This window comes from Cyprinodon tularosa, unplaced genomic scaffold (genome assembly GCF_016077235.1).
Source record: "Cyprinodon tularosa strain WSP-4 unplaced genomic scaffold, ASM1607723v1 ctg295, whole genome shotgun sequence".
Lineage (NCBI taxonomy): Eukaryota > Metazoa > Chordata > Actinopteri > Cyprinodontiformes > Cyprinodontidae > Cyprinodon > Cyprinodon tularosa.
Genome location: NW_024039002.1, coordinates 89,626 through 108,343, shown reverse-complemented (window position 1 = coordinate 108,343; position 18,718 = coordinate 89,626). Strand labels below are relative to the sequence as shown.

The 18,718-nt window shown below is 38.7% G+C and overlaps 1 protein-coding gene across 2 annotated transcripts; it reads left to right on the top strand.

Annotated features, from left to right (window-relative positions):
- Positions 1 to 3,089: 3,089 nt before the first annotated feature.
- On the top strand, positions 3,090 to 18,195 carry tmem129 (transmembrane protein 129, E3 ubiquitin protein ligase). 2 transcript variants are annotated; one of them, XM_038291147.1, is made up of 7 exons: positions 3,090 to 3,326; positions 3,437 to 3,495; positions 5,519 to 5,776; positions 12,863 to 13,023; positions 15,403 to 15,562; positions 15,654 to 15,726; positions 17,755 to 18,195. In XM_038291147.1, the coding sequence occupies exons 1-7, from the start codon at positions 3,122 to 3,124 to the stop codon at positions 17,937 to 17,939; spliced, it is 1,101 nt and encodes a 366-aa protein (XP_038147075.1). In that variant the 5' UTR covers positions 3,090 to 3,121; the 3' UTR covers positions 17,940 to 18,195. The 2 variants fall into 2 exon arrangements, with proteins under 2 accessions (XP_038147075.1, XP_038147076.1); XM_038291148.1 differs by lacking the exon at positions 15,654 to 15,726.
- The last annotated feature ends 523 nt before the right edge of the window (positions 18,196 to 18,718 follow it).

Sequence of the window (18,718 nt, the reverse complement as noted above, 5' to 3'; positions counted from 1 at the left end):
ATGGTCATGTGTTGACATAATCCTGCATCCAATTACAAACATGTGGATTACAAAACCAGCCAATGTTTAATGAAACTATAAGGGATTCTACTGTCTGTCTCCAAACAATTAGCCCTAAAGGATCTTAATATAAACACCTGCTTTGAAAAAATGCTGTGTATATGAAATGAAAAATAGAATAAATTTTAAAATAAATGGAAAAATAGAACCTTAAACCATCAATCAACTTTGTATTTCTTTCTTTACAGTGAAACACTCTCACAGACTATTTGATTTATTGACTAAAGCTAAGAAAAGCCAATAATTCCTTTAACGACTCCCTTTTCAGAGGCATAGGCCAGTGTCGGGTATTGCAGGCCAACAACCACCTGGACCACTCCCCATTACTGGAGATGCTTTTTGGTTCAATTTGCATGTTTTCTAAGCCATAACAAGGCTTTAACCTTCCTCTTGTGTTAGCTTTCTGCTGCCATATGTAGTGTTAGCTGGTCATTTTGGACCCGAGTATTAAATCAGCCATAAAATACCCTAAAAACAATCTTTTATCATCCAATGTATTTCTTAACTCTTGTTTAGCTGATTGGGCTCCCTTATCTATGAAAGGATTGGTTTTAATATTTTTTTGTGGCCCCCTGGGCCTTTGTTTTAGCAGCATACCCCTCGTTTTCAATGTCTAAAAAGTGGTCAAATGAACCTTAAGAGAAGAAGTTACCTGAGTGCAACTGAGAGATATTAAAACACATTTCATAAATGTTCAACAAAATAAAGATTTTTAATTTTAATATTATCAAATATAGTAACATCTATGGTGTTTCGGGTTATTTTGGACCCGTACATACTTCAAGAAAAGGGCAAAAACAAGTATTTTTTCCCCACACAATAGAACATGAATAAAATATTTATATTTGTGTATATTTACACTTTTGGAGTGTTCTTTGCAGATATATTTGTTGCAGGTGAAGCACACTATGAAGGTTTTTCTGTCCATATTGCTAGGGCAGACCTGACACCTCTTTGTTTTTGAGTGAGGTGGTCTCACTGGCATTGTGGCTGTGGATGGAGTGCTTGAGGCAGAGCTGGCTGCAGAGGGGGAAGGTGATGCTGATGCTCTTCTTGTTGCTGAGGATGTGGATGGCGTGTTTGGTGACCAATGCAGCCGTCTGACCAAGTCTGCAGTAGCTGGGTCTCGGGGCACCCGTTCCCGTTGCTCAATGTGCGGCTTGACAAGGGAATTCCCGAGCTCCTCAAGAAACATTCTCCGCTTAGTGTTTTGGGTTGAATTCCACCCTTGGTGAATATGGGTCCACAACACAAATGCATTGTATGCAGACACATTGAGGATGTTGTAAAACACAACCATTGGCCATCTCCTGGTCATTCGCTGGCAAGTGTAGGTGGCAGTCAGCTTGTCCAGATTGTCCACTCCTCCTGTCCTTCACCAGCCACATTTCAGCGGGCAGCTCAGGTTTATTTTTTTATGGTGCCCACTATGGTGAGTTTCCTCCTGAGAAGTTCTTGTCCAAGGTCATAGCATGTAAAAAAATTGTCACAAGTGATGTTGTGACCCTGCAGTCCAGTAGTCAAATCGAGGACTACCCGTTTTCCTTGGTTTTTTTCAAGGATGCCGCTTGCAGATTTTCCTGTGTAAATCTGTAGGTTCCACGCATAGCTTGTTTTAGCATCAAAGGCTGCCCAGATTTTTATGCCATATTTTGTTTGTTCTCGCAAAAAGGCAAAGACAAAAGGCCCTAAATGAAGCTCAAGTGGTTGGAGGAAGAGGCTGTTGGTTGATTGTGTGTTCATGATTACATTTTAGGCATTTTTTATTGTTTTATAATCAAAACTTTTAACCGGGTCACAAATGACCCAAACACCACAAAAGTCTTTTTTTTCACCAGAGCACTTTATAATTTAGTTAAAAAAATAAAATTTGATTTTACTTTGTTTAAATGGAAGTCCTTGACAAAGTCAAAAAGTTTCAACGCAAAAAACAAATGTATGAAGTACTTTTATGCATGCTCCGTAGGGACCCTAACACCATAGGAAGGTTAATGGGCTACTCTATAAGCCTTGAACTCGACGCTAATCCAGACATCTTGAATTGAAAAGGTTTCCTGGATGGGAAGCGAAACATCTTTAAACTGGAAAACAAAGTCCAGTGGTTTGGTTTTTGACCTTTTTTTGGAAGGACTATGACCTGGATGACTGAGAATCTTCACCAGCACATTCCCTGCTCAATATTTGTGGTAGAGAGATATATATGCTTTTCTGGAAAAACAAAACATATTTCAAGAGCGGTTCTCTGTTCCAGTTTTGAAATGTTCTAAATAGATTTAAGCAACACATCAAGTTTTCTTGTTCTGCTTCTACATTAATGTGTAATTTTTTCAGGTTAACAAAAACACAAATAAATTTAGTAATTAACTTACTGTCTGTTTATGTGCAGGACTTTCCTGATGGTGTTTTTTATATATTATATGACTGTGTCTAAAAACTGTTAATTCTGTAATAAAGTGCTAGAAAGTTGATTATTATAGTTGTCATTATCATTAATAGCTAAGATGGCTGCGTCAGTCATGGAATATAAAGATGTACAGAACAAGTAAATGTGGTGTTACAGAAACAAAAGTGGTCACACAAATATGGACCATAAAAAAGTGTATAAAAAGAATATGTGACTGAGTTAAAACAAAAATAGACAAATAAAACGCTGTACTGTACAATGTTTTTATGATATAAATACTGTGCATCTGGAGAATAATGAGTATAAATAAATAATCAATATAATAATAACACTAACTGAAGTGGAGAGGAGGAAGAGAAAAAGATTACTATCTATCTATCTATCTATCTATCTATCTATCTATCTATCTATCTATCTATCTATCTATCTATCTATCTATCTATCTATCTATCTATCTATCTATCTATCTATCTATCTATCTATCTATCTATCTATCTATCTATCTATCTATCTATCTATCTATCTATCTATCTATCTACTAAAATTGTTCTTAATACTACTCCAGTACAGTAGGTGGCAGTATGCCTCTTAGAGTCACGGTTGCCGTCTGCCGTAAAGCAAAAAGAAGTGTAGGGAACGGAAGTGTCGTGAGGGACTATGGAGAGTCCGGAGTTATCTTTCACTCTGGCTTACACTGTGTTCGCTGTTTGCCTTATTTTCACACCTAATGAATTCCGCGCTGCGGGTTTAACCATCCAGAATGTGTTTTCATCCTGGCTGGGCAGCGAGGATATCAGCTTCATCGAGCACCATCTGAGGAGGACCAGCCTCACTGTTCTTATCCACAGCTGTTTGCCTCTAGGTGGGTTCTGTTGACAGAGGAGATAGAAACAGGTGACGTAGACAGGTTTCACCTACAGCAGGAATAGTCTGGGCTTTTTACCTCTGGGCTGTTTGTGTTCTTCTCTCCAGGATATTACTTGGGAATGTGTGTTGCTGCCCCAGAACAAAACCTGATTCACATTCAACAGGTAAGAGATCAACATTAAACATGTTTTAGATTACATTGGTTCTCTAATACAACTCTATCTGAGCCTGTTTAACCAGGAACAACTGATCAAACAAATGGCTAAGACAAAAGACACAATAAAGTTAGGTTTTTCTCCTTTTTTATTTGCATGCTGCCTAAATTGAAACTAGGGGTTTTATTATTTCATTATCTATTATTCTAATATCTGTATTGATATCTGATCAACTTATCTGACTGTGTAACACCACTAGCTGCAAAAACATTTGGTGTTATATTATTTGTTTGTTGTGAAGTATGATTCTTTTACAGCATTTTTCACAATTTCCTTTCCCTTTAAATGCAGATCGCCTTTTAAGGTGATGATTGTAATAAAATCTAGTGTTTGGAAGTTATGTTAGTCCTTTTTCTTTTTTATTATGAAATTTAAAGGAGAAAAACTCTAGTAATCCGGAGATTTTTAAAGGCTGTTTTAAAAAGCTGTGATCTGGCAGAAAGGTGGTCTGCTGCTTCATCTAATTGTAATGAATCAGTAACTCACGGATATAAAACAAACTGTTTTTCTAACAAACAAATGGGCTAAACAATGATTAAATGTCAATATATAACTATATAACTGCATATAGAACTATATAACATAATAGGAAATTTGAATTAATTACGATCAATATATATATATATTTTATTTTTTTCTTTTTTTTTTTTTTTTTTCTTTTACTAAATATGCAAGAAGAAAGTCAGGCTTGCATTAGGGCTCATAGAGCAACAAATATGCGATTTTCAGCCCAACCAATGTTACACATGCTATTCAGAGACCCTAAGGAACCCCACCAGATACCCTATATCAGCTGTCTTCAACGTTTTCCAGGCCAAGGGCCCCCAAACTGATGGCGAGATGGAGCGGGGAACCCCTAATTATATATATATATATTGATGAAATTGTTTTATATCAAACTGGTCCTATAGTCGCTCTATTACAGATTGAGTAATGTAACAAAAGTAATTTCTTCCTGCGATTATTAAAGTATTTCTGATTCTGATTCCTGGTTGATGGTACAGTTGTTGTGAATGAAACGGTGCCCAGCTTGAAAGAGCTCCTGTGTGTCGCTGAATGTGTGCATTAATGACTGAAATACATCTTCTGCCTCCATTTATCTGTTTACTACAGTGTGTTGAATTCATGTTAATGTGGATTTAAAGACATTTCAATTAGTGGAAAAAATTGCAGGGGGAATATAAAAAAAAGTCTAATCAACCAAAACTTGTGCGACCCCCTTGCAGTGCCTTTACGGAGCCCCTGTTGAAGACCTCTGTCCTATATAGTGATTCTATAACCCCTTTAATTTTTTTTACAGCTTTTATTGTCATTACACTGTCACCAGTACAGTGCAATGAAATTCACTCTCTGCATTGAACCCTTGGGGAGCAGTGGGCTGCCATTTGTGGCGTCCGGGGAGCAGTGTGGGGTGAAGGGTCTTTGCTCAGGGAGCCAGAGTGGCAACCTCAGGATTCCAAGCTCTATGCCCTAACATTAGCGCTATCATTAATGTAAAACACTCCAGTATGTAAGATTTGTAACCAGAATTAAACAAAGATTGTCTAGGGTTGGTAAATGCTGTGGATTGGCCCTTTAAGTGCTGAAATGTAAGCTGTGAATCAGAAACCAGCTTCTGCCTCATGTGAGCAAAGAGGTTTTATTTAACTTAAAGATGTTTCATGATCGATGTGACCGCCATGTTCTGCTAGTTCAAAAGTAGCAAACGCCACTACTGTCCTAAATGACATGATGTTTTTGGGTCTACTTATTTGCCCATTCCGCCAGCTTATGAGAAATGGAAAATGTCCAACAAACGAAAAAGCAAATGTAAAGGGTTGAAATGGACTATATATATATTTTTGTCTAGAAGTCCAGCCATACTGTTGGACTTAAGTTCAATAAAAAAAATTCAGTTTTATCCTATTCTATAATTCAAATAGATTATAAAATAAGTCTTTAATCTGATCTCAATTTTCTTGTTTTCCGCCAGGTCAGTGACAACTGGAGAGCTTTCCTCTTTCTCTCTGTGAGCCTTCAGTTGACCAGCTGGCTGCTGGTCATTTACTGGTACCGCTGCCGCTGGCGTCACCATCCCATCAGCAGGACACTTGTAGCTCACGCACAGCCTCCCTATTCCAGCCCTGGTGACGTGGCAGCAAACATCAACACAGAGTTCAGACGGATAGATAAAGTTGTGACAGGAGTGCCTGGAGCCCAAGTTATTGTTACCGACAGCTGGATACTGAAGGTGGGTGTTCAAATGCTCACCTCCTCAGAAATAGGTCAGTTAATGACACTGGAAAAATGATCTAGAAAATAGTAAAAATGTCCTAAATTAAATGTATTTACCCTTAAAGGAATAGTACACCCAAAACATGATTAGCCTTCATTTTCTACTCACCCCCATGCTGAACAAAACTCTGGAGTACTTTTTTGATATCTCAAATGCATCTGGAGATCTGGGAGGCTTCTTGCTGTCTGCTGACATTCAAATAATGGAGGTCTATTGTGCCCGAGACAGAAAGGTCCACAAAAGTCCACAAAAACGTGTCAATATTCCTCCATACTGCTCGTCCAATGTAATCCAAGTGTCCTGAGTGGGTAGCATCCAGAATTTACTCGAAACGAAGTCATTTAGAATGTTTTTAGAGCCTAAACAGTAGTGTATAGGATTTCCTAATAGCGCCCCCATGCGCGCTCACGATTCTACGGAAGCCGGCAGACCAAACCGGAAGGAAGTGCGCATTCAGCGTCTGCTCTGCCGATAATGCAAGCGTAGAAGAAGAAATGTGCTGTTTACCTGTGCAAAGAAAGAAACAACGAAAGAAAAATGTCTGAGGACTTCAGTGTTGAGGAAGAGCATGAGTTCTTTGCCGAGCTGAATGCGCTGGTTTGGTCTGCCGGCTTCCGTAGCGCCGTGAGCGCGCATGGGGGCGCTATTAGGAAATCCTATACACTACTGTTTATGCTCTAAAAACATTCTAAATGACTTCGTTTCGAGTAAATTATGGACGCTACCCACTCAGGACACTTGGAATACATTGGGCGAGCAGTATGGAGGAATATTGACACGTTTTTATGGACTTTTATGGACCTTTCTGTCTCGGGCGCCATAGACCTCCATTATTTGAATGTCAGCAGACAGCAAGAAGCCTCCCAGATCTCCAGATGCATTTGAGATATCAAAAAAGTACTCCAGAGTGTTGTTCAGCATGGGGGTGAGTAGAAAATGAAGGCTAATCATGTTTTGGGTGTACTATTCCTTTAATTTGAGCAGGTAACTGAGATAGTTTGCCAATGGAATGAGTAATTTTACTCTTAAAATAAGATAATTAGATAATATGCACTGAAAATAAGACAATGCAATTGTGTTTTCTTATTTTAAATATAAATTATCCTGTTCCATTGGCAAAATGTCTCTTTTACCTCCTCAATCCAGGAACAAATGCACTTTTTTAGGCTTAACTGGCTTTTAACTCAAGATCATATGTTTATATATCTACTTATCGCATTAAGAAGGTTGAGGAGGGTCTGTCAATCTAGTTTTTTTCCCCTTTAATTGCCAGCTTATATGCTTTTTTACCCAGTGTGCACTGCATCAAATTGTTCTCTATATTCTCAGCATATAGGATCGATGAAAAAAATGGCATAATTAGAGTTCTGTTCATTTTGCTGCGCTGGCACTGCCTACATTCACACTGGTATTTTTTATTCATAAAGTAGGCTATACCCCTCCTTTCATTTGGACCATTTCTTTGAGCAGTTTCCATTTTCTGTTGGGCACAAAAAGTTGGGTTTCAAACTCCTACGAATAACTGTTGCAGAAATCTTTGAGCTTTTCTGGAAACGATGCCATTTTCTTTTTTAATTTCACCTAAATTGGATTATTTTTGTGAATGTTGTAGGGCCTGTCAACACAGCTGTCCCCCAAAAATATAACACAATATTAGTGTTTTTCCAGTCACTTTTCACACATGTCTGATTCTTGACTAGATTCCCAGTTTAATTCAGAATCCTAGCCAAAGCTTCCATGGATCTGGAATCCTTTCTTGACAGCATTTTAATTAAGGATGCAAAATAGCAATTGAGCTAATTGAATGCCATAAATCTCCCCTACTTTCAGCTCCTCCGCATGCAAAGAAAGATAGCAGCGTTTGCAATCCGGTCATTCAAATCACTTTCTTGTGAAATACTTTGGTTTCCAGTAGCAATTTGATCAGAACTGATAATCTCCAGGAAAAACTGGGGCCTAAAAATGAAGATGGATGGAAAATCTAAGTTTTAATACATGGAAAAAACAACAGAGCTGAAAGGACAAACAAAAGTAAACCATCCAATTGGAAATTGAAGCTCAACCAGTAAGAGAGACGATATTAAAAAGGTTTAATTTATGGAGGACCCGCTCTACCATATTTAAAAATAAATACATAAATAAATAACTGCTCGATAAATGAATAAGCATGCAATTAATACAATAAATAGGGTAATTATTACAATAGCAAATAAATAAAGATGCTACCTAAAAGAGATTAGCTCTGTAATTAATATAAGATCTCTGTAAGGAAAATCCTTTTAATCTATAATTGTATTACTCACCCAAATCTTGATTAAATGTTTCTAACTGAGACATGGCTAGATGAAAATAAGGAGACGCAGATTTTATGAGAGATGACACCTCATGTACAATCTTCTCCATCAGACTAGACTGTTTAAAAAAGTGTGAAAACTCATTATTCTGTTTAATGATTCACTAAAGTGTAGAAAATTGATTTCGGGTGACTGAATTTTTTTTTTAAACATCTGGCCGTCCAAGTGCAAGGCTCTGTTCGAGACATGTTTATAGACCTTCAAAGTCCCCAAAAAACCCCAATATTTTTAACGGTTTCAATGAACATTTATCTGTGATATGCGTCGAACACGACAACTTAATTATTGTTTGAGGAATTTAATGTACATATTGACAACCCTGAAGACAGAGCTGCAAATTAACTGTGTGACATAATTAAAAGTTTTAGTTTTGACTCAACATGTTAACCCTTTAAAGGGCAAGTTAGTGTTTTTGATCACTAGCATCCCCTTTACAAATGGACCTCCCCCCGTCCCTCAGTGAGGTCTAGAAGCACAAGATCTATATCCACCTATTCAGCAAAGTTCCTGCTATGTGGCGGTACATCTTATTTTGGCATTTCACCCATTAGATGAGCCCTTGAATGATATATTTCCTACTGTAAATTAAGTTTAAGTCTTTCTGCGTGGAGTTTGCATATTCTCCCTGAGCATGCGTGGGTTCCCTCCCAGGGTACTCCTGCTTCCTCCCACGGTACAAAAACATGACTGTTAGGATAAATTAAGTTGAAAAATAGGTTGTCAAGTTAAGAAAAAAAAAGTAAAAAGTTACAAAGTAAAGTTAAAAGTTAATAAGCCTAGTTAACAACTATATTTAGATTTATAAACTAAAAATAAGTGCCAGTATCAGCATTAAGCAAAAAAAAAGAGTGTTTTTCATGAATTTCTTATAGAATCACTCTAGTTATTTTTCTTAATATATTCAGGAAGTTGGCTTTTCTTATTACATTGACATTGAATTTTGCCATCAAAATATCCATATTTTTTTATGTTACAAAGGTAATAAGATTCCAATAACACTATTGGCTTGAAAAATGGATTTTCAGTGTATTTAACTGAGTTTCCTATAAAGGGTTAAACAGCCAACTCACAATCAATGACATATTTTAAAACTTGGTCATCAGCAAAGATCCAAATATTTTTAACAATTCTGTAACTGGTGTCTCCCTATCAGACCGTTTTCAGTACTTTTTTTTAACCCAACTTCCCCACTGATCTAATTACCAAAAGAGATGTTAAAAGAAAGCGTGTTATCATGGACAGTACAATGAATAACTTTACACAGCCTCCTGCTTCCACTTCACCATGTAACTCAGTAGATGAGCTGGTTGATTGTTTCCATTCTAAAGTTTCAGACCTCATTGATTCCATTGCTCCAGTTAAAGATTAAATCTCCATGGAGAAATGCTCCAGCAGTGAGAAAAGAAAAGGGGGAGTGCTGAAAAAGCCAAACAAAGGCGATGAAAGAACGGACTCCAGGTTCATTATGAAATCTATACAGATAAACTTCACATATATAAGTTAAAAACTAAAATATACAAGATGATCCTTCTTCTCTGTAGCCTCGTGAGACCCTCCTGATCTCGCGAGCTTTCAAGGTTTCACTCGTTATTCAGTCTGGAGACTCTCCGTTGAAGAAAATTTGGAGCCGTTCACCAAACAGACGTCCAATCAGCGTTGGCTTTGAGGCGGGTTGAGGTGTGACGCAACGAGAAGCGCGACAGTTCAGTCTAAAGAACATGGCGGCTACAGCCGATGAAACTAGCGTTAGCGTGGCTATCGAGCAAGTTTTATCGGAATTACAGAGTATTTCTTCACTGAAAGAAGAGCAAAACACTGCTCTTGAGGCTTTTCTCAGAGGAAAAGATGTTTTTCCTCTTCTCCGGACTGGTTTTGGCAAGAGTAGCCTGGCTTGTGGTTGTGTTTTTGTCGTCGCTCTGTTACGTCATATGCTTCGTTGATCTGATTGGTTTATTTGGCCCGTCTATCACCAACATAGGCCAATCGGCTAACCAGTATTTTCGCCCCTTCCCAAAATTACTTCAACGGAAGGTTTCCAGATGGATATGCGGAGCAAATCCATCTGGCAGAATCAGGTTATCTTTTCTGGGATAATCAACAAAAACATCAACAATGCCCTCGCCTTATTTGCCACAGTCGACAGGTTAACAAATCATCCTATTTTCTGTGGCCTCACTAAAAATGCCTGCAATGACTTTCTAAAACTTTTACTGAGAAAATATAAGGTATCAGAAAAGCAGTCTGCACATCAAAGCCGACTCCAGTACCAAGTATGTCTCCAGTTAGAATAAAATCTGCTAAAATGCCCTAATTCTGCCAAATAAACTGCAAAAGTTTATAAGAAAATACTCAGCAGCTAAACTTATCTTCCTCCTGTCTTGATGTTTTAGCCACAGGATTTATTAATAAGGTTTTAACTTTTAAACACATCCCTTATGTTGGGTGTTTTCCCCCCAGGCCTTTAAAAGAGTGATTAACAAACCAGTGTTGAAAATGCTTTTTAACTGAGACTGCCCTGGTTAAGGTGTTCAATGACATCCGTAGAAATTCAGACTCTGGAAGAACCACAGTGCTGGGATTATTGGACCTGCAGGATATGATACTGTTGATTTTATTAGAGCATCTGGAAAACTGGGTCAGCCTTTCTGGTTCCACGGTGGACTGGTTTAAATCCTACCTGAAGAACAGGGTCTTCTATGTCTCAGTAGGGAACTTTAAACCAGAGACCAGAAAAATCACATGTGTGGGTTCCTCAAAGCTCCATTCTGGTGCCCCTCCTATTCAACATCTACATGCTTCCCTTAGCTCAGATTATAGCAAACAACAAGATCAGTTACTATAACCACGCAAATTAGTGTTTGGATGCACCATCATTTTCTCCTGCTGAACAAAAACATAACTGAGGTAATAATCTTCAGACCAAAGGAGGAGAGATCCAGAGTTAGCTCACAGCTTCTGCTACTAGAGCTAGAAACCAGGGATTATGGCTGAAATCTTGGTGTCATGATGGACCTGAACCTTCAGAGGAACATAAAGGCAGTTACCAAGCATTTTATTTTATGGATGTGTGTGAGAATGTACTATTTTTATTTATTAGTTGTTTTGTATCAGTTATTTGTTATTTATTTCTTATATTGTGTGTAAATGATGGGACAGTGATTTTTGTTTTTAAGCATATGCACTGATTGATGGCACTTTTTTAAACTTCGTTTAATGACAATAAAGATAAATTAAGAATTGAATTGATCACATGAAGACCTTCTCCAGGATTAAAGGACTAATGTCCAAGCAGGATCTAGAAAACTCATTCATGCATTTATCTTTAGTAGAATTGATTATTAATTAATACAACAGTGTCTTCATAAGTTTGCCTTAAAAAGTCCATCAGACAGCTGCAGATGATCCAAGACGCTGCTGCCTGTGTTCTCACTAGAACTAAAAAAGTAGAGCACACCCGCCCGGTTCTGAAGTCTCTCCACTGACTCACTGTAGCTCAGAGAATAGACTTTAAAATCCTTCTATTAGTCTATAAATCCCTGAATGGATCAGCACCTCAAAACATAACAGATTTGTTGTCAGTGTATCAACCTCCCAGACCACTCAGGTCTTCTAGTTCCAGCCTACTCTGTTCACCCAGAACTAGAACTAAACATGGAGAAGCAGCATTTAGTTCCTTTGCTCCACTTATCTGGAACAAACTCCCAGTAGACTGTAAAATTGCTGAAAGCCTGAGTTCATTGAAGTCATTGTAGAAAATCCAATGGTTTACACCTGCCTTTGACTGTTGAAGTTAAACTGCTATCTGAGGTGTTATTAGTTCACGCTTGTGGTCTAATTGTTTCACTACCTGCTTTTCTGATGTTTTTTTTTTTCTATCTTTATTTGCTTTGTTTTTTATTTTCTATTCTATTGTCCAATTCATGAAAAGCACATTAAATTGTCCGTGTTAGCAGAACATTGATGTAATTTTGCACACATTTGTAATAGAAAGGCAACCAGTACTTCTAACTATTTCTTTTATATCAGATTTATACCAAAGAGGCGTGACCAGGGTCTCTATTGTTGCAGCAAAAATAAGTGGGGGGGAGCAGACAGCAGCCTTCACCTCTTTTTGCTCTAACAATAATGCCACACTGGAGATGAGAAAACCTTGAAATATTATTGTTAGTGCAGACAACAGCTAGATGTGGAGAATAGAGAATTTCTATCTTACAAAATCAAAGTTAAAATGTCCCAAAGAATTTAAAAAAATGACCCGACTCAACTCAATCAGAATCATTTTTAGCATTAAATGTTGTAATTACTTCTGTCTTGGATCAAATCAGATTAGAGGGAATATTTAAAGTCTCTGTATGTTTGAGGACAGTTGATGTTTTTAGATTAATCCAGTCTGATCATCTTAGATCAAGTTTTTTAAGCATCAAGAAAGCATTTATGCACGTATTTTACCGACCACATTTAGGAGTGATGTAGGATTATAAGATCCACATTCCAGTGGACTTTTATCCTTTTTTTTTTAAGATGAGAGGAATTGTCCTCTGTCTCATGTAGATATGTGCCTATTCTGGCAACATGACAACCTAAAGGATCATATCACAGTGTTATGGTTACAGCAGCTCTTTTTTATTATTATTTGTTATATGATCTTTGATTCTTAGCAGCTGACTATCTCCTTTTCTGTTTGTAGGTGACCACATATCACATCTATATGGCCTTACAAAGTGATTGTCATGTGACGGTGACAAAGTCCAGGCAGCATCAGCTGAACCCAGATTCTCAGTCCCCCATAGAGATCCTGACGCTGAGGGTGGAGAGCATCAACCCTGCAGTCAGACCATTCGATATCTGGTGGGATTACTTCACCGTGCTACAATTAAAATATATATTTACAGTGAACCCTCGCTATAACGCGGTTCACCTTTCACGGCCTTTCTGCTTCACGGATTTGCATTGCTCATTGTGTTCTGTATTCTGATTGGTTAAACATTCTCCATGCTTCTCTACCAATAATGTGTCAACAACCTTACAGTTTAATATTTTAATATACATGTACATTTACCTAAAACAGCTTGCCAAATTTAAGTGTGCCAGTTTCCCTTAAAACCACTCATGTCAACGAAACGTCCTGCACAGATAAAGGCACTTGCGGACGGGCCCAAAAGGCAGAGAAAGAGGCTAACTATTGCAGAAAAGTTAACCTTCTAGACATCCTAAAGGAGGGTAGAAGCTACACGGCTGTAGATCACAATTACGGAATGAATTAATCTTCCGTTGTTCCAGAAAGAAAGAGGAAAATAACATAGGGACGACAACATCCATACGAGACCACGGTATGGATGGGATCTGCATTAGCTTTGTAAATTAAAGGTAATGTGCAGGATTTTCGTGATTTTTTTTTAAAAAACACCTGCCCTCTCTACTTAAAAAAAATGCACCTGCACAACCCTGTACCTGCTCTCGAGAGGGAAAGCGTATTAAATGCGTGCAATAGCGTGCCTGAGCCCATTTCTCCTCGTGCAGGCGCTGTTTAAAATGTTCTGTCCCATAGCTCATACTAGCTTACTGTGTCCGAGCGTTCGCCCTAATCCCTAAATCCCTTAATCACTATATGTAGCACGGACTATGTAGTGGACTTTATCGCAAACTCGGTTAACTGACCATTCGGACAGATGATCACTGTTTTTTGCTCCCCGTCGGTCACCTAACTCGTCCTACACCGCACCGTGTCTGCGCCATCTTTGTTATTAATCGCTAAGTAGCAACAGCCTCTGGCGACAGCGGGCCACTGTGACAGGAAATCCTGTAATGCATTCCGGGATATGTCTGCCTCTTCTGAGGCCTTTCTTTTCTTCTCATAGACTTCGTCTCGTACGACCCTCGACCATTTTCAAAGAACCGTAGTGAGAAAGGTGAGCTACAGTGAGTGTCTGAAACTGTAGCTCACCACAGATATAGGTCTGAAAGCCCGCATGCGCAGAAAAAAGCCCCATTTACACTACCCTTGAAAAACCGATCCAGGCCGAGACCGGTCCGAGCTTGGATCAGTAACCAGGCCAAGCTCAGTTTTGACGACCGTTCACACGTCACACTTATCTCGGTTATCTCGACTCCTCGCCTCCTAGTGACGATGTGCGGTATTACTGCTAGGATTGAAGGAGGGACTCAAGCAGCTGGTGGCGGTAATGCACCAAACGCTGTTTGTCAACCGCCGTAAAACCCAAGAAGAAGAAGACGAAGGAGGAGGGAATCAAGCAAATCAAAATGGCGGCGCCCGTCACATTCAGAAAGTTATGCTTGATTATTATTGCTGTACTTCCGTGTTTGCGGTGGGTCAGGCGAAGACGGCAACCTTGCGCGGATGTACTTGAATGGAGTGTGAATCGGCATGTTCAGCCAGTCGGCGATGACGCGTTCTGCTCATGCGCTCTTGTTATCAGAGAACCGAGCCAGGAAAAAACCGAGCCGAACCCACCTCGGGAACTGGTCTGCAGTTAGCGCGGTCCGGTTATGTTTATCTCGGTTCAGTTCAGGTTGTTTCCGTTCACACACGACAAGTTATCTCAGTTACTGAGCTCGGACCGGTTTCGGCTCAGTTTTTTAAGGGTAGTGTAAACGGGGTAAAAGATAGCTAACTGGGGACCAGAACGTAGGACAGCCTTACGTAAACGTATCACCAGAATGATTGACAATTATCAGGACCACTTATTTAGATGATCCACCCGGAAATAAAAGACCACCACTATTCCTTCAATGACTGCAGAAAAAAAGAACATTACGCTGGATATGAACATTGTCTGCACTAAAGCTAGCACACTTTATCAAACTTACAGCGATGACGTTCATGACAGGGAAGACACAGAGCCATCAACCAGGGCTGTTCACGCAGTAAAAAGCGCATTTAATGCCATCTTAGCAAGGGCTGGTTTGAAAAACTTAAGAAACACTTTGAACTTAAAAATGTTTCCCTGCACAGAGAGACTGCGTCTGGGAACACCGCTTGAGCAGAAGCGTTCGTGAACAATACATTTAAAGCCATCATTAGGGAAGGAGGATATAAGTCTGAACAAGTTTTTAATAATAATTGTAAAAAAAGAAATGAAAGGTTCCTACTTCATGGGTTTTTTGGAACGTAAGCCCTGCGAAAACGAGGGTTCACTGTAAACACATATTCCACACAAAATGAATTCATTAACAATTTGAATCCTTTTTTATTTTCTGTTGTTTCAGTCTCAACTCAACAGATTATGCAGATTTCAGGCAGAAGCTCCAGTCTCCCATCAGAACGTCTCCCAACGTTGTGATCCACCAAACATTCAGTGAGCTCTTTCTGGAAACCTTCAGAGCTCAGGTGGAGCTAAATCAGCCATACATCCTCCCCAGCGGTCAGGTAGTTTTCTGCATTTGTTTGCATCTTTTTTAAATCGTTTTTTCTTTAACCGCTGTCAAGAGTTGTAAGCAAATGCAACGTACGTCTGCAGGAAGTAGAGCCCTGTATCGGCTGCATGCAAGTTCCAGCAAATACCAAGTTGGTTAGACTCTGCCAAACAGCAGGTGAGAGCTTGGATAAAGGGAGGGAATTACTTCTGCTGGAGAAATATCATTTTCCTTCATATGGAGGGAATTTTGTTCCATTATTCCAGCAAACAGAGACACGCTTTGTAAATGAAAATTTGAAGAAAAATGCCGTCTAGAAATGAAACTTAGAAAAACTTCTTACATTTTAGAAGAATTGTGTTCTATTCTCAGATTTTATTTTATAACATTTTTTAGGTTTTCATATTTTATACATTTTACTTTTTTTAACAGTTTTTATAGTATTATTTAAATTGATATTTTTTTCAGATTTTGTTTTAGGAATTGCATTATTTTTTAGACGTTCTTTTTACTTCTGCAGGCGGGCTTTCCTCTAGAGCAGAGGTCACAGATTAGCAGACCGCGGTCCGAGTCCGGATCCACCTGCTGGCTAATCCGGAGCCACCCTGATTTAAAACATATATAAATGACTTCATGTTGTCTGAGGACAGTGTCTAAAGGTCACTTGCGCCGCTTCTCCTGTTACCCTAAAATCCAACATCCTCCATCTCCGCTCCAGACCTCCTGCGCAAAGCAAAGCCTACAGCCTCCGCGGTTCCGCCCGTATTGCTGCGCTCCGACTTATCCTCGGAGCTCGAGGAGAGCATGCGCGATATTATCAATAAATTAAGGAGCAAAACATGCAGAAATGAACGCTTAATTTAATATGACATATTAAATAATTCCCATCAGCATCCAGCATATGTGCGGTTTCTGATGGAGATGAGAAATCTGCTTCCTGGTCTGTTGAAGAACCAATAGTTTGCATCCAATCTTTTAAATAAACGGTGTTTATTGAATAAGAATTATGCTATGATTTGTAGCTACCAATCTGTTGTTACTATGTTTTAATTTGACAAACTGGGTCTTCTCGCCGTTCTTTTTCCTGTTTGGTGCAATTGCAATAGCGGATCTTGACCTGGCCAGACCGGAGCAGAGCCTGAACATTTAGAGTATGTTTGGCTCAACCTGCTGCTGTGAAGCAGGATTCTCCACCATGAACAGAATCAAAAATAAATATGGATCCAGGCTCAGAATGAGCTCCTTGATATGTCCTTTAGAATGGCTTTGTCTCCATTCAAACCCAGGTTTAAAGCCTTGCAGGGCAGCATAAAGCCCACTGCTCTCATTAAGACAGAAAATAGAAAAAAACAAACAAAAAAGAAAACGGTCAGTTCAGGTGTTTTATGAAATATGGGAATCAGGAAATTGTCTATATATCAAAAACTGAAAGATTGTTGTTCTCTACTTCAAAAAACACTTTAGATTTTGAAATTAAAGTTATTTTTTTTTTACATTTGTTTTATATAGAAATTCAATGTATAACATGGATGCATAAATACCTCTTTTTTTTTTACAGCGTTAAATTCTGTTTAAAGTAGCAGATAATAATTAAAAATATCTCCGGACCTTTACTGGTTGATGATTTTCTTAAGTCGGACCTCGCTGATTTTTAATTGGTTACCCCTGGTCTAGAGTGAAGAGCAAAGATTCGTTTCTATTGGTCTGCTGGCCTTTAGCAACAACATTTTTATTGGTCCATATTTTAGGAGTCAAATGTAATCAAATGTTTGCGCTTTGAGAGCAAACATTTTTTATTGGGCTTGAAGTGATGAGAATATTATTGGTAAAACACAATATAAAAGATTGCGACTTGTAAAATTCTATCTATAACGAGAAATTTGACTAAATTAAAATGTGAAAATGTAAAATCTGTAAAAAAAAAAATAAATAAAAAAATCTGTTAAGCAAAGTTACTCCTTTCAGGATTGTGCATTTTTTCCGAGCTTGTTTAAAAAATGTGTATTTGTTTGCAGAAATGGAACAATATTTACTCCATATATTTTTAAAAGACAAAGAGTATCACATTTACAGTCAAGGTTTAAGATAAAGGCTCTTTATCGGAGCCTCACATTAAATTATTGATGGTTTTCACAAGGTAATGAAAACACTTTTGTTCATATTGGAGTCTGTTCTTCCTCTAATATCAGTCTGTCTTCACTGCAGAAATGGAAAACGAGTCGGAGTGCCAGCAGTGTTTTTGCAGGCCCATGTGGTGCCTCTTTTGTTTGGGTCGATGGTTTGCCAGCCGCCAGGACCAACAGAGACTGGAGACATGGTTGTCCAGCAAGGTCCCCTGTCCTACATGCAGAGCCAAATTCTGCATACTAGATGTTTGCGTGGTCCGCTGACCAGACCCACAGACAATGCTCTTTTAAGGACTTCTTCCTCTCAGATCAAACCACATCTGGTTTTTTTCTTTCATCAAGATAAAAGCCTGTAAAGCAGGGCTGAATCGAATGCTGGTTCCTTTAGATAACTCATGAACTATGAATGCAGTCTTCTGTCTTAAATGATCTAAAAGGCTGGAAAAGCAAACAATACTATTATGTGTCAGCTGAGACAATGTTGATAAATACGCCAAAAATAAAGAAAATCAATCTAAAACCAAAATGTCTTTTAAGCATTGTAATATTTCATTCCCATTGCAGCAGTTTTTATGATTATCATAGATGTTTCTGTGTTTTCTAAGGGCTTCTTATATTCTCTCTGTTTGCGTCTCTTTCCTTAGCACACTACAGTTTGTGTTCTTTTAACCCGAGCAGCCATGTCAGTTCTGTGAAAAACATTATGAAACAGGCGGATCCAATTTAAAAATGAAAATGTGAGTAAAATAGAATAATCAGTTTTGTTCAAACAAATTAAATCTGAGAGGTGATGGACTTGCATAGAGGTTCTGTTCCAGTACCAAAGACTCCATTAGCCTATAGACTATAGACCTGTTGCCCTCACATCCCACGTCATGAAGGTGGAGACACTCTGTTGGTTCACCTCAGCAAACAAATGCTATCAGGACCCCCTCAGTTTGCTCATCACCGTGGAGTTGGAGATGCAATCATATACCTGCTTCAACAAACCCACTGTCATTTCTGGGGTTATCAAGGCAGACAGCACTGTGAGATCACAGTGT

What these genes read in the sequence shown, in the direction of transcription:
- tmem129 (XM_038291147.1), top strand. Translation starts at nt 3,122, where the DNA reads ATGGAGAGTCCGGAGTTATCTTTCACTCTGGCTTACACTGTGTTCGCT. An exon ending in CCACAGCTGTTTGCCTCTAG is followed by an intron (nt 3,327 to 3,436) that starts GTGGGTTCTGTT and finishes TCTTCTCTCCAG; the next exon opens with GATATTACTTGGGAATGTGT. An exon ending in ACATCCTCCCCAGCGGTCAG is followed by an intron (nt 15,563 to 15,653) that starts GTAGTTTTCTGC and finishes GTACGTCTGCAG; the next exon opens with GAAGTAGAGCCCTGTATCGG.